The sequence below is a fragment of the Haliotis cracherodii genome, unplaced genomic scaffold (assembly GCF_022045235.1).
Source record: "Haliotis cracherodii isolate W230 unplaced genomic scaffold, xgHalCrac1.p SCAF_35, whole genome shotgun sequence".
NCBI classification, from domain to species: Eukaryota; Metazoa; Mollusca; class Gastropoda; order Lepetellida; family Haliotidae; genus Haliotis; species Haliotis cracherodii.
Window position 1 is genome coordinate 1,781,609 of NW_027266292.1, and position 13,961 is coordinate 1,795,569.

The following is a 13,961-nucleotide window of genomic DNA, read 5'->3' on the forward strand; positions in this document are numbered from 1 at the left end:
GGATGGAGGAGGATAGAGGGGGATGGAGGAGGATAGAGGGGGATAGATGAGGATACAGGATTAGAGAAGGGATAGAGAAAGATAGAGGGGGATAGAGGGGGATTGAGGCAGATGGAGGAGGATAGAGGGGGATTGAGGGGGATGGAGGAGGATAGAGGGGGATTGAGGGGGGTGGAGGAGGATAGAGGGGGGTAGATGAGGATAGACAGGATTAGAGAAGGTTTAGAGAAAGACAGAGGGGGATGGAGGAGGATAGAGGATTATAGAGGGGGATAGATGGATAGAGGACAGAGGACAGAGGACAGAGGAGAACAGAGGCAACATAGGTTGGAATAAGGCAGTTTTGCTAGTCTGAGCCTTGGACACATATTTCCAAACAAGGAAATGGCCTCCACAGTCTCATTAGCACTTTATTGCACAACAAATACTACACTACTTTGCATATTCTTCATGTGTAACCAGTGTTAGAAGTGAACGGGAGTCTTTAGATCCTTGATGTTTGCTGCACGAGAACTTGAACCAGGTACTTTTAACACAAGGGTTTTGTGAGGACTCCTTAATGTTGAACCTTACCATGAAAACATTGTGGAGTAAGTGGGTGCGGCATGGGGGTGACAAGAATCTGAACATTAGAATAGCTGAATTAACAACATACGTGATCTATTAATTTTAAATAACAACAACAACAAAAAGAATGAAGTAATAACTCAAGACCTCACAGAACACGACAAACACAACCAAATCTCCTGGCAAACATGAGGAAATCTCCCCCCATCAGACGAAACCCTCCCCTTAGCCTACCTGGGAATTCCTCTTGACTCTCACACCTGAGCACACCTGTTGACGAATTTCTCCTCCTCCCTTCTTTCTCTTCTTCATCGGTATCCATGTTATTGTTCAGATCATCCTTCCCCTCTCCTGGCTTCATCTTGCCCGGATCATTTACCGTCTCCATTTCTAAAAGGAAAATTTCATATGGTACAAACACAGTGACAGATCACACCAGATCATAGCCAACAATCCCACATGCCAAGTCTGGCCCAGCTCACTACCTCCACCCCCTTCATAAACAAAATGGATTGGTCTTCCAGGCAGACAGGCACGAACTACAATGAGTGGGAGGGGTTAGAGGTCACACCTATGTCCGTTCACCTGAAGCATGGTGACCTACAAGCTGTATCTACCCACACAAAGAGTCTCTGTGGAGGCGGCTCTCATTCATCCATATTTGTTTGTTTTGGACTTGGTCATAAAATCGAAGGGCTGGTGTTACGGTGTTTACCTGGCCCTGCTGTATAAATTTGAAGCTTTCCATGTGACATGGGTTATGTGTTATTAAAGGAGTGTTGGCATTGTTTATATGATGATGAATATCTCACTAACAGTTCAGGCCATTACAGCTCAGTTGATTAAGTGTTTGTCCCGATAATAAACTGATTCCACTGTGTGTTCGCAAAAGTACCTTACAGTTTTAGCCACTCAGATAATGAGGTACAAATCTGTACCATGTCCGATTATTGGTGCGCATCCTTTTTTACAAATGTAAATACATTTGGAGACATGTATACACCTCAAAAAGTTTACTTTGGGCGATAACATTTTTAACGAACTGCCACGCTGATTTTAGTTCTGACAAGAGCAATACTTCTCTCACAACTTGCACGTAGTCGTCGTCTGCTTGTTTTCATGTTACCAATGATCAATGAATGCACTGTTTAATGGCGTGCTATTGCAGACTAGGTGAAACTGGCCACCGCCTGTCTGCTTGTTTAAGCAGATGGGATCCCAGTCATTCCAGATAATAGCAGCATATTGGCAAAATATCAAAAATATGAATTATCCTATCTCCCCACCTGTCAACAGCGAGACATTTAACAAGTTTAGCCTCTGAAATTGAAATCTTTGAAGATGTGTTTCCCTTACATTGTATATGACAGAAAGGAATCTTGAGAAAACTGAAGCAATAGGCCAGCCAAACTATTATTGTGATTATTGACGTGCATGTCATATTTTTAAAAAAAAAATTTCAGTAGAACCAGTGTTCAAAATTATGGATGAAAAAAATGGCTCTTGTCATTAAAATACAGATAAAAATAAATGATACAGATCCTTGATTATATACTTCAACAGTCGATCTTAAATATGCACTCACTCACACACGCACACACGCACACACTCACACACGCACTCACGCCAAGGAGCCACCTTTTCCCTGAAGTTCATTGTTATTTGAAATTACAAAACTAAAAGGACTGATTAATATTTATTAAGCCAATATACTTTCTGCATATTTCCTGGTCAAATATTAATTGTCTATTCAGCTTTCTGATGTCTTTAGGCAACCACAAACAATATGTAACTTTGTTTGTTTGTTTGTTTGTTTGTTGTTTAACGCCGCACTCAGCAATATTCCAGCTATATGATGGCGGTCTGTCACTAATCGAGTCTGACAATCCAGTGATTGACATCATGAGCATCGATCCACGCAATGGGTATTGATGACATGTATCAACTAAATCAGCGAGCTTGACCACCCGATCCCGTCAATCGCCTCTTACAACAAGCATAGTCATCTTTTACGGCAAGTATGGGTTGCTGAAGACCCATTCCACCCCGGATCTTCACGGGTCCAATATGTAACTTATAGTTTGGTTGGTAATGAAGTGCAACCCCTAAGTTGTATGTTGGCTCCAAAATAAGCAGCGATACTGTACAGAATTTGGCACAGAAACTTTTAGTTCCTCATTCTACTGAGGTCAAGCAGATGGGACAAGGATCGGGACATGGCTAATGGCCATCAGACAAGGTCTGTGCTAAAGCTGTGGATTTTTGGTAACTGCACAAATGGTTCTCGGAATATATTTCACAGAGAGACAATGGAAGACTGTGCAGCAGGTATCTGGAGAAAAATAAACTATGATGCTCAACACAACCCTTATTCTTTGATGTGTGCCACTGCTCATGACATCACTGGTTTGTGTGTACACCATCATTAAGTGTGCCACCGCTCATGACATCACTGGTTTGTGTGTACACCATCATTAAGTGTGCCACCGCTCATGACATCACTGGTTTGTGTGTACACCATCATTAAGTGTGCCACATACATGACATCACTGGTTTGTGTGTACACCATCATTACGTGTGTCACATTTTTGACATCACTGGTTTGTAGGTACACCATCATTAAGTGTGCCACATATATGACATCACTGGTTTGTGTGTTTATGTGGTCATGACATCATTGGTTTATGTGTACACCATCACAATGAGAGCATCTGATCATGACATCACTGCTGTGTGTGTACACCATCATGAAGTGTGCCACATATCACTGGTTTGTGTGTACACATCATTAAGTGTGTCACATATATTACATCATTCAGATGTGTCCCACTGGTCATGCCATCACTGATTTGTGTGTCCATCGTTATGATGTGGGCCATTGGTCATGCCATCACTGATTTGTGTGTCCATCATTGTAATGTGGGCCACTGGTCATGCCATCACTGATTTGTGTGTACATCATTATAAAGTGTTCCACTGGTCATGACATCACTGATTTGTGTGTCCATCATTATAATGTGTGCCACTGATCATGACATCACTGATTTGTGTGTCCATTGTTAAGATGTGTCCCACTGATCATGACATCACTGATTTGTGTGTACATCATTATGATGTGTCCCACTGGTCATGACATCACTGATTTGTGTGTACATCATTATGATGTGTGCCACTGGTGATGACATCACTGATTTGTGTGTCCATCATTGTAATGTGTCCCACTGGTCATGACATCACTGATTTGTGTGTCCATCATTATAATGTGTGCCACTGGTCATGACATCACTGGTTTGTGTGTACACCATCATTACGTGTGTCACATTTTTGACATCACTGGTTTGTAGGTACACCATCATTAAGTGTGCCACATATATGACATCACTGGTTTGTGTGTTTATGTGGTCATGACATCATTGGTTTATGTGTACACCATCACAATGAGAGCATCTGATCATGACATCACTGCTGTGTGTGTACACCATCATGAAGTGTGCCACATATCACTGGTTTGTGTGTACACATCATTAAGTGTGTCACATATATTACATCATTAAGATGTGTCCCACTGGTCATGCCATCACTGATTTGTGTGTCCATCGTTATGATGTGTGCCATTGGTCATGACATCACCGATTTGTGTGTCCATCATTGTAATGTGGGCCACTGGTCATGCCATCACTGATTTGTGTGTCCATCATTATAATGTGTTCCACTGGTCATGACATCACTGATTTGTGTGTACATCATTATGATGTGTGCCACTGGTCATGACATCACTGATTTGTGTGTACATCATTATAATGTGTCCCACTGATCATGACATCACTGATTTGTGTGTCCATTGTTAAGATGTGGGCCACTGGTCATGACATCACTGATTTGTGTGTCCATCATTGTAATGTGTCCCACTGGTCATGACATCACTGATTTGTGTGTACATCATTATAATGTGTGCCACTGGTCATGACCATGATGACATCACTTATTTGTGTGTACATCATTATAATGTGTCCCACTGGTCATGACATCACTGATTTGTGTGTCCATCATTATGATGTGTGCCACTGGTCATGACCATGATGACATCACTGATTTGTGTGTACATCATTATAATGTGTCCCACTGGTTATGACATCACTGATTTGTGTGTACATCATTATAATGTGTCCCACCGGTCATGACCATGATGACATCACTTATTTGTGTGTACATCATTATAATGTGTCCCACTGGTCATGACATCACTGATTTGTGTGTCCATTGTTAAGATGTGGGCCACTGGCCATGACATCACTGATTTGTGTGTACATCATTATAATGTGTGCCACTGGTCATGACATCACTGATTTGTGTGTACATCATTATAACGTGTGCCACTGGTCATGACATCACTGATTTGTGTGTACATCATTATAATGTGTGCCACTGGTGATGACATCACTGATTTGTGTGTACATCATTATAATGCGTCCCACACAAATGTCATGACATCACTGATTTGTGTGTACATCATTATAATGTGTCCCACACAAATGTCATGACATCACTGATTTGTTTGTACATCATTATGATGTGGGCCACTTGTCATGACATCACTGATTTGTGGGTACATCATTATAATGTGTCCCACTGGTCATGACATCACTGATTTGTGTGTACATCATTATGATGTGTGCCACTGGCCATGACATCACTGATTTGTGGGTACATCAATATAATGTGTCCCACTGGTCATGACATCACTGATTTGTGTGTACATCATTATGATGTGTGCCACTGGCCATGAACATCACTGATTTGTGTGTACATCATTATAATGTGTGCCACTGGTCATGACATCACTGATTTGTGTGTACATCATTATAATGTGTGCCACTGGTGATGACATCACTGATTTGTGTGTACATCATTATAATGCGTCCCACACAAATGTCATGACATCACTGATTTGTGTGTACATCATTATAATGTGTCCCACACAAATGTCATGACATCACTGATTTGTTTGTACATCATTATGATGTGGGCCACTTGTCATGACATCACTGATTTGTGGGTACATCATTATAATGTGTCCCACTGGTCATGACATCACTGATTTGTGTGTACATCATTATGATGTGTGCCACTGGCCATGACATCACTGATTTGTGGGTACATCAATATAATGTGTCCCACTGGTCATGACATCACTGATTTGTGTGTACATCATTATGATGTGTGCCACTGGCCATGAACATCACTGATTTGTGTGTCCATCATTATAATGTGTGCCACTGGTGATGACATCACTGATTTGTGTGTACATCATTATAATGTGTGCCACTGGTCATGACATCACTGATTTGTGTGTACATCATTATAATGTGTGCCACTGGTCATGACATCACTGATTTGTGTGTACATCAATATAATGTGTGCCACTGGTCATGACATCACTGATTTGTGTGTACATCATTATAATGTGTGCCACTGGCCATGACATCACTGATTTGTGTGTACATCATTATAATGTGTGCCACTGGCCATGACATCACTGATTTGTGTGTACATCATTATAATGTGTGCCACTGGCCATGACATCACTGATTTGTGTGTACATCAATATAATGTGTGCCACTGGTCATGACATCACTGATTTGTGTGTACATCAATATAATGTGTGCCACTGGTCATGACATCACTGATTTGTGTGTACATCATTATAATGTGTGCCACTGGCCATGACATCACTGATTTGTGTGTACATCATTATAATGTGTGCCACTGGCCATGACATCACTGATTTGTGTGTACATCATTATAATGTGTGCCACTGGCCATGACATCACTGATTTGTGTGTACATCATTATAATGTGTGCCACTGGTGATGACATCACTGATTTGTGTGTCCATCATTATAATGTGTGCCACTGGTTATGACATCACTAATTTGTGTGTACATCATTATAATGTGTGCCACTGGTGATGACATCACTGATTTGTGTGTACATCATTATAATGTGTCCCACACAAATGTCATGACATCACTGATTTGTGTGTCCATCATTATAATGTGTGCCACTGGTCATGACATCACTGATTTGTGTGTACATCATTATAATGTGTGCCACTGGTCATGACATCACTGATTTGTGTGTACATCATTATAATGTGTGCCACTGGCCATGACATCACTGATTTGTGTGTCCATCATTATAATGTGTGCCACTGGTGATGACATCACTGATTTGTGTGTACATCATTATAATGTGTGCCACTGGCCATGACATCACTGATTTGTGTGTACATCATTATAATGTGTGCCACTGGTGATGACATCACTGATTTGTGTGTACATCATTATAATGTGTGCCACTGGCCATGACATCACTGATTTGTGTGTCCATCATTATAATGTGTGCCACTGGTGATGACATCACTGATTTGTGTGTACATCATTATAATGTGTCCCACACAAATGTCATGACATCACTGATTTGTGTGTCCATCATTATAATGTGTGCCACTGGTCATGACATCACTGATTTGTGTGTACATCATTATAATGTGTGCCACTGGTCATGACATCACTGATTTGTGTGTACATCATTATAATGTGTGCCACTGGCCATGACATCACTGATTTGTGTGTCCATCATTATAATGTGTGCCACTGGTGATGACATCATTGATTTGTGTGTACATCATTATAATGTGTGCCACTGGTGATGACATCACTGATTTGTGTGTACATCATTATAATGTGTGCCACTGGTCATGACATCACTGATTTGTGTGTACATCATTATAATGTGTGCCACTGGTCATGACATCACTGATTTGTGTGTACATCATTATAATGTGTCCCACTGGTCATGACATCACTGATCGTGAAAGAAAGATCCCCATCATGATCTAACTCAATGAATCCATTTTCGACTGAGGACGTGCTGGGTTTTTCCTCTTCAATAATGTTTACATTTCAAGTTTTAGTAGAACCAACCCCCACCCCACCCTCATGTAAGAATTATGATTTAACAAAAACATGGCGACAGATCTTCCTTTATTTAACATCCCTGCATCATAGATTGATGCTCAAGATGTCAATCACTGGATTGTCTGGTCCAGACTCATTATTCACAGACTGCCATCATATGACTGGAATATTGCTGATTGTGGCATTAAACAACAAACAAACATGAATTGTGCATCAATAATTTTAACTATAATTTCCTTGCAACCAGATACTTATTGGATTATTACATGATGACAATAATTCACATGAATAACAGCAAGTTGTGTCATCAACATATGCTTTCTCATTAACTTCAATAATCACCTTTGTAAACATTTCCCTCAACCCGAGACCATGCAGAGTGCACATGACAGGATGGGGCACATGTTATGTTAATCACACATGTCATGTTCTGTCAACAAAACAAACGAAGCCGACAATTTTGAATCACGACATGTACAGGATTGCCCCCACTAACCACAACAACCAAGTGTGTCCGCAAGCGGGACCCAAATAACTCTTTCAAGAGATCAACATACTTTCTCAAAGTCCCTTTGTTCAAATAATACTTTGTGTTTCGAAATTGAAGATGAGGATTAGGGTTGAATGATATCACTTCTGGTTTGGGAAAAAACATGCAGTGGGGCTCAGAGCAAAAAGTGCATGTTTGTGAGAACGCATGTCGAAAGCAAGACAGCTTTACATCAAAGTCCCATGTATGTTTTGATCTACTTACTAAAAAAGAAAGTAATATGCCCTTCCACTTCTCATGAGTTACACCGAAGTGATAAACGTCTGAGACCTGCATCACTTTGGGCTTTCCTCCCACATCAAGCTGACACACCGAGACATAACTGGAATACTGTTAAAAGCGACGTTAAAACCAACTCACTCACTCACTCCCTCCCGATTAATGGCCTTGATCTCATCTGTCTTACAGACCCTGATACAAATACATATCAAATACAGCCCATGCAAGTCTATTATGTTTGGCAAGTCTAGATTTCTGCAGTTTCTGAAAATGAAGCGAGTCACTGGGCTCCCTTTTACTATATTTATGTAAAGATAACTGAACAACTGATTTTTCTGTACGGTATGTTCATTTCAGAGACTAGATGTTAGTCTAGCCTTGATCCTCAATTTCTGCAATCACATGCTTGATTATTTCTAGTTGAAAAGATTAATGCAAACATCTTCAAAACATGTCATACAAACACATTGTACCAACATTGGTTCAGTATACAATAAAACAAAACTACCTTACGGACAGCAGTTCCAGTGACCTTGACCTTCAATGTAGTTGCTGAATGCCTTACCAAATTACCTACCATGAGTATGACCAACCCACCACAAGGAACACTTCTAGTGTTGTCATGAACATAACATATGTTTAGTGTGACCTTACAAGCCTAGGACCTAAAACTATCTGTAAAAAGAGGTGAATGAATGACCTTCACAGTAACCTTGACCTTTGACAAAGGTCACTCAAAACCTAATTTGATCTGAACTCTGCCTTTAGAATGTTTCATTGACCTACAGTAGGACACGGATATAAGGAACACAGATATAGCAAACAAACGGATACAACGAACTGTTAAAAAATCCCCGATTGATCTCCTATATAATATCATATAAAATTTATGTATATAATTAACTCTCTACAGCGAACTAACGGATACAGCGAACTGATATCTGATCACCGACAAGCCCATCTATCACTAATTAGTGTCGTGTATAGCGAACTGCGAAATCCCACTCAGTGTCAAGTGTCACTGACAATTGGCTGTACGTAATCAGCGGCGAATCAACACAATGGCGCCAAATCAATACAATCAGCGGTGACGGATCAACCTTGTTAAATATGCATTGTGTTAATCTTACCTGTACATGTAATATTGTCTGTAAAATATTATGTCTGTCATTGGAAAATCTGTGTTTTGTCTTATCCAAGATAGCGGACGTTTCCGAGCGAAAACGTGTATAACGAACAACGGATATAAGGAACTGATTTCTCTGGTCCCTTGCAGTTCGTTATATCCGTGTTCTACTGTACACTAAATCCTTTTGAACTGAATGGTGAAAACAAACATTTTCAGGCTGTGGTTGGGAGGATGACCTTGACCATAATGGATAACAACAACTTGTTTATTGCATTTAGCAACGTTTACTCACCAACTAGAATACCAATCAAACAGTTGGTATGACATTAACAATAAACAAATATTCTGGGGCCATAAAAGAGATTTACATGATATCCCTCAGATCTCCAAGAACATCATGGTTTCTCACAAAATAGCAAATGCTATTCATTTAAAGTAGGTCACAATGATGTGTCATCACTTGTCACATGTAAGTGTTCAAACATTATAACGAGTATATGCATAAGAAAAAAGAACAAAGTCTTCGGAAAAGCCATTTAAGTGAAATTGGCAAACATACTTTACGAATGACCTCCACTGTGTCCTTAACCTTATACATTGGTCAGTCACAACATTTTCATTGGACCTTAAGGATGACCTTGACCCATGACAGCATGTCAAAAATAATTTCTGAGTGAGTGAATGAGTTGTGTTTAACGCCGCTTTTAACAGTATTCCAGTTATATCACGGCGTGTCAGCTTAATGTGGGAGGAAAGCCCGAAGTGATGCAGGTCTCCTCGTCATCTCATCATGGTTTCTGATGGCCATAATGGAGACATGCATGATATTGTCAAAGCCCAGCATGGTTTCCAAAACAAAGTGTGGCTGTGGAGGCAGTCGTCAAAGTTAGACAAACCCTTAAAGCATCCCTATTTACACTGGGCTGGTTCAGACTCGCTGACTTAGTTGATGCATGTCCTAACTGCATTGATCGATGCTCATGATTTCGATCACTGGATTGTCTGGATCCAGACTCAATTATTTACAATCTAGTGTCAGAATAGCTGGAATATTGGTGAGTGTGGCAACGAAGAAACAAATTAACAGCTGATTATAAAGAACTATCAAATGCTGTAAACACTATCTCTTTTGTCTAATAGCAATTCTCAGAGCCAGCCACTGAGTTTCTTGTTCAAATAACAACTCTCATCAGGAATAGGAGTTTGGCTGGTCCAGACAACAGGCCACCAGTCAAGTAGCAAAGGAATATTGCTGACTAAGGATAACTCAAACTTTTTTCCAGGTTCACATGATGATGATGCAAGGTTCGACTTTGTTTATAATATACTTCCTGTATTCAGACTCTGGGATATGTCCACAACTGAGACAAAGTCTAGTTTCACATGCTTATGAAAGGTCAATATTTGAAGATTATTGTTCTTATTTAAACAGGCAGGGTAACAACAAGTACCATTCTTATTATAATGTCATTTGGTATGATACGGCAGATCTTGAGCCACCGACCTTACACCACTCTCCGTGCAGAAGCACTATCAACTAGACCGTGAAGGCAGTCCAATACATGTGGAAACCAGACAGCATGTCTGACTGTTCCCATCGCTCACTGAACCAGCCATGTCACCAAGTCATGCAGTAATTGGCAGTCTAATCAATAGCACTCGGTGAAATCAATGGTCCCTAAACCATGTACATCTATCTGGCGGCAATCAATCTTGTCAATGTACCCCATGTTGATAACATAAACAAACAAAATTAATAACAGTCAGGACATTCTCATGTGTGTTGAGGGTAGTCCAGAGAATAGTGGAATTCTGGACAGACCAGTTGTTGTCTTGTTACCTGGGTGGACAAATAAACCAGCGGTGTCCATTCAAGCCCTGTTTGCCATCTTTATATCAGTATCACTATCAGAACAGTTCTCAGTACGCCGATCGATTTATTACTGTTTCGGTCCCATTACAATTTGGTTGGTACTTCGTAACCAAAAAAATAAATTCTTTAAAAAAAAAGTGCCAAGATGTTCTGCTCATATTTTTTTTTAGTGTGCCACATAATATTTCAGTGTCAATGGGGCAAATGTTCTGTCTTGCATGAACTCAGTGAGTTTTTAACAGTATTCCAGTCATATCACGGCGTGTTAGCTTAATGTGGGAGGAGGGCCCGAAGTGATGCAGGTCTCAGACGTTAACCACTTCGGTGAAACCCACTAGCACGGGTATGGTGCTGACAAACCTAGAAACCTAATCGGGGCGAACCGGGATTCAAACCCACAATCATATGTTTCTGGCGTGCCCAAGGGACGCAACTCTGCACAGCGAATCGCGGGGCCTTAGACGACTTGGCCACCCGTGCCCCCTGAACTCAGTGTAACTCATGATGTATAAAGATGGAGATGGAGATGGAGTGAACATTACACTCATATCATGGCAATATCTGTGTGTGAGTAGGTGTCCCTTGACGCCTCACACAAAATATTCCAGTTTTATGACAGCAGCCTGTAAATAATCGAATATGTACCATACAATCCAATGGTTGATATTGTGAGCAACAATCCACACCATTGGGGTAAGATGGCACACAATTAACCAAGTCACCGAGCATGCTCACTGATCAAGGGAGTGAGTAAATATTGCTTTAAGCCGCATCAGCAGTATCGCAATGATCCATTAAGTCCTCTCTTATACCAGCAACAATTGCAATTCTAATCCGGAATCCCCACAAAATAAAATAATATCATCTGGTCAGGGCAAACCAGGGAATGATAGCATGAGCTTTGGTCACTGTGTATGCAGTCAGGCTGACATTGTGACCACCTGATTCACATTTAAGTTGGTTCTCTGGAGTGTAGGGGCCTTGGGGAGGGAGGGGGGGGGGGGGGGGCAGTCTATCCCACAATCAAAATTTTGTATGACTGCTTGTTGGAGGTTTAACGCTGCAATCTGGAATACTCCAGCTGTGTGACGGTGGTCTGAAAATAATCAGTCTGGACCAGACAATCCAGTGATTGATGTCATGAGCACTGATCCAAGCAATTGCGATGCGATGACATGCATCAAACCAAGTCAGCAAGCCTGACCACTCGAAGCGCTGCATTATTATAACCCGCGTCAATGGAATTGTGGGCACTCGATATTTATTCTCAGCTTATTTTTACACCAAGCAAGGAATACTCTCTGCCCAATTCCAGGCAATTCTTATCCTGTATTTCGCCAGCTGTTTCCTGGAGTCTTGTGTTGTTACAAAGGATATCAGGAAGTCACCTACCAAACTGCTCCAAGAAATCTCTGCATTCACCCGTGGCAACATCAAATACTGTCAGGTTATCGCTGTTGCAAATCTCAGGTTGACCTCCGACCTCTAGCAGGAGTCTGAGACAGTCCAGATGGTCCTCTTCAGCAGCATAGTGCAGCCCTGTGTTGCCACGGAGATTGTCGCAGACATTGGCATCACCTGAAATACAGCCATATAACACTTATCTCTGTGAAAAGACGAATCCATAAACGACGGCACTGAAATTACACCAAATATTGTCATGAATACATATATTGAGCAAATATATCCAGATGCATGTATCTTCATAACCCCCCTTCAAACAACGATTGAGTTGAAAATTCAATTTGGATTAAATAGGCAGGAGATACTATGGACAGAGCGTTAGAAATTGGCACTAGTCCTATAGTCCTTGCCAATCTGCCCAATAGTAAAGGTATCATAAGGACGAGTAAACATTTGCCAATTTATAAGGGTTTTGCTTTATGTTATCATTATTAGGACTAGTGGACCAAACATGTTAGTTTCTACCGCTGGGACAGCGATCTGTTAGGGTACAATGGTACAAATATGCCAGGTCACAACATACAACCACTCAATCCTAACTTTAATTATCCCTTATGATTAGTATGGGGTTCTTAGGACTTATTCTGCATAGAACAGGTAGGAAGCTACAAGTTAAACAGGGCACGGCTGACCCCGTCATCTGAGGTGTCACACTTCGCATCCAGACTAGGCCAACGGGCTTGCGCTAATTTCCATCCCTGGTGTGTTCAGTGTATTTTCACTGCCTTGGGCCAAGTCTAATTGGTATTTTAAAATCCATGAAAATCAAAGAAAGTATATTCCGCTGAACATGCTGTTTAGGGGACTTTTTCTTCTGTTCATGGGCTGGCCCAAGTGTGTCCCATCAGCTCAACAGCAATACATCGGGTGTTCTTTAACTTGTTTTGAGTAGTATATTTAACATATAAACGACAAGTGGAAGTTGTTTATTAGGGGTGACTATTGAGGCATTATTTACTATTGCGATACTATTTCGATAGTTAAAACAACTATTGCGATACTATTGCGATAGTGGCCCTACTATTGCAGTACTATTGCGATAGTTTTCACTTGCAATTATAGCAGGCTTTAGCAACATATATTTCAGCATTTTGACTGACACCATCACAATAATTATAACTCTCTGATACTATTTGTAAAGAAAACAAGAAATGAAAAGAAAACAAGTTCAAATTGACC

General features: G+C 40.7%; 1 protein-coding gene across 1 annotated transcript in view; it reads right to left on the reverse strand.

The window, feature by feature from the left end:
• The window catches only part of LOC139477727 (uncharacterized), a 57,209-nt gene that overhangs the window by 36,702 nt on the left and 6,546 nt on the right, over positions 1-13,961 (reverse strand). The window contains exons 2-3 of the mRNA XM_071260124.1: positions 12,711-12,896; positions 802-957 (exon numbers count right to left, since the gene is read on the reverse strand). Coding sequence (XP_071116225.1) covers positions 802-957; positions 12,711-12,896 — 342 coding nt within the window. The remainder of the gene's footprint in view (positions 1-801; positions 958-12,710; positions 12,897-13,961) is intronic.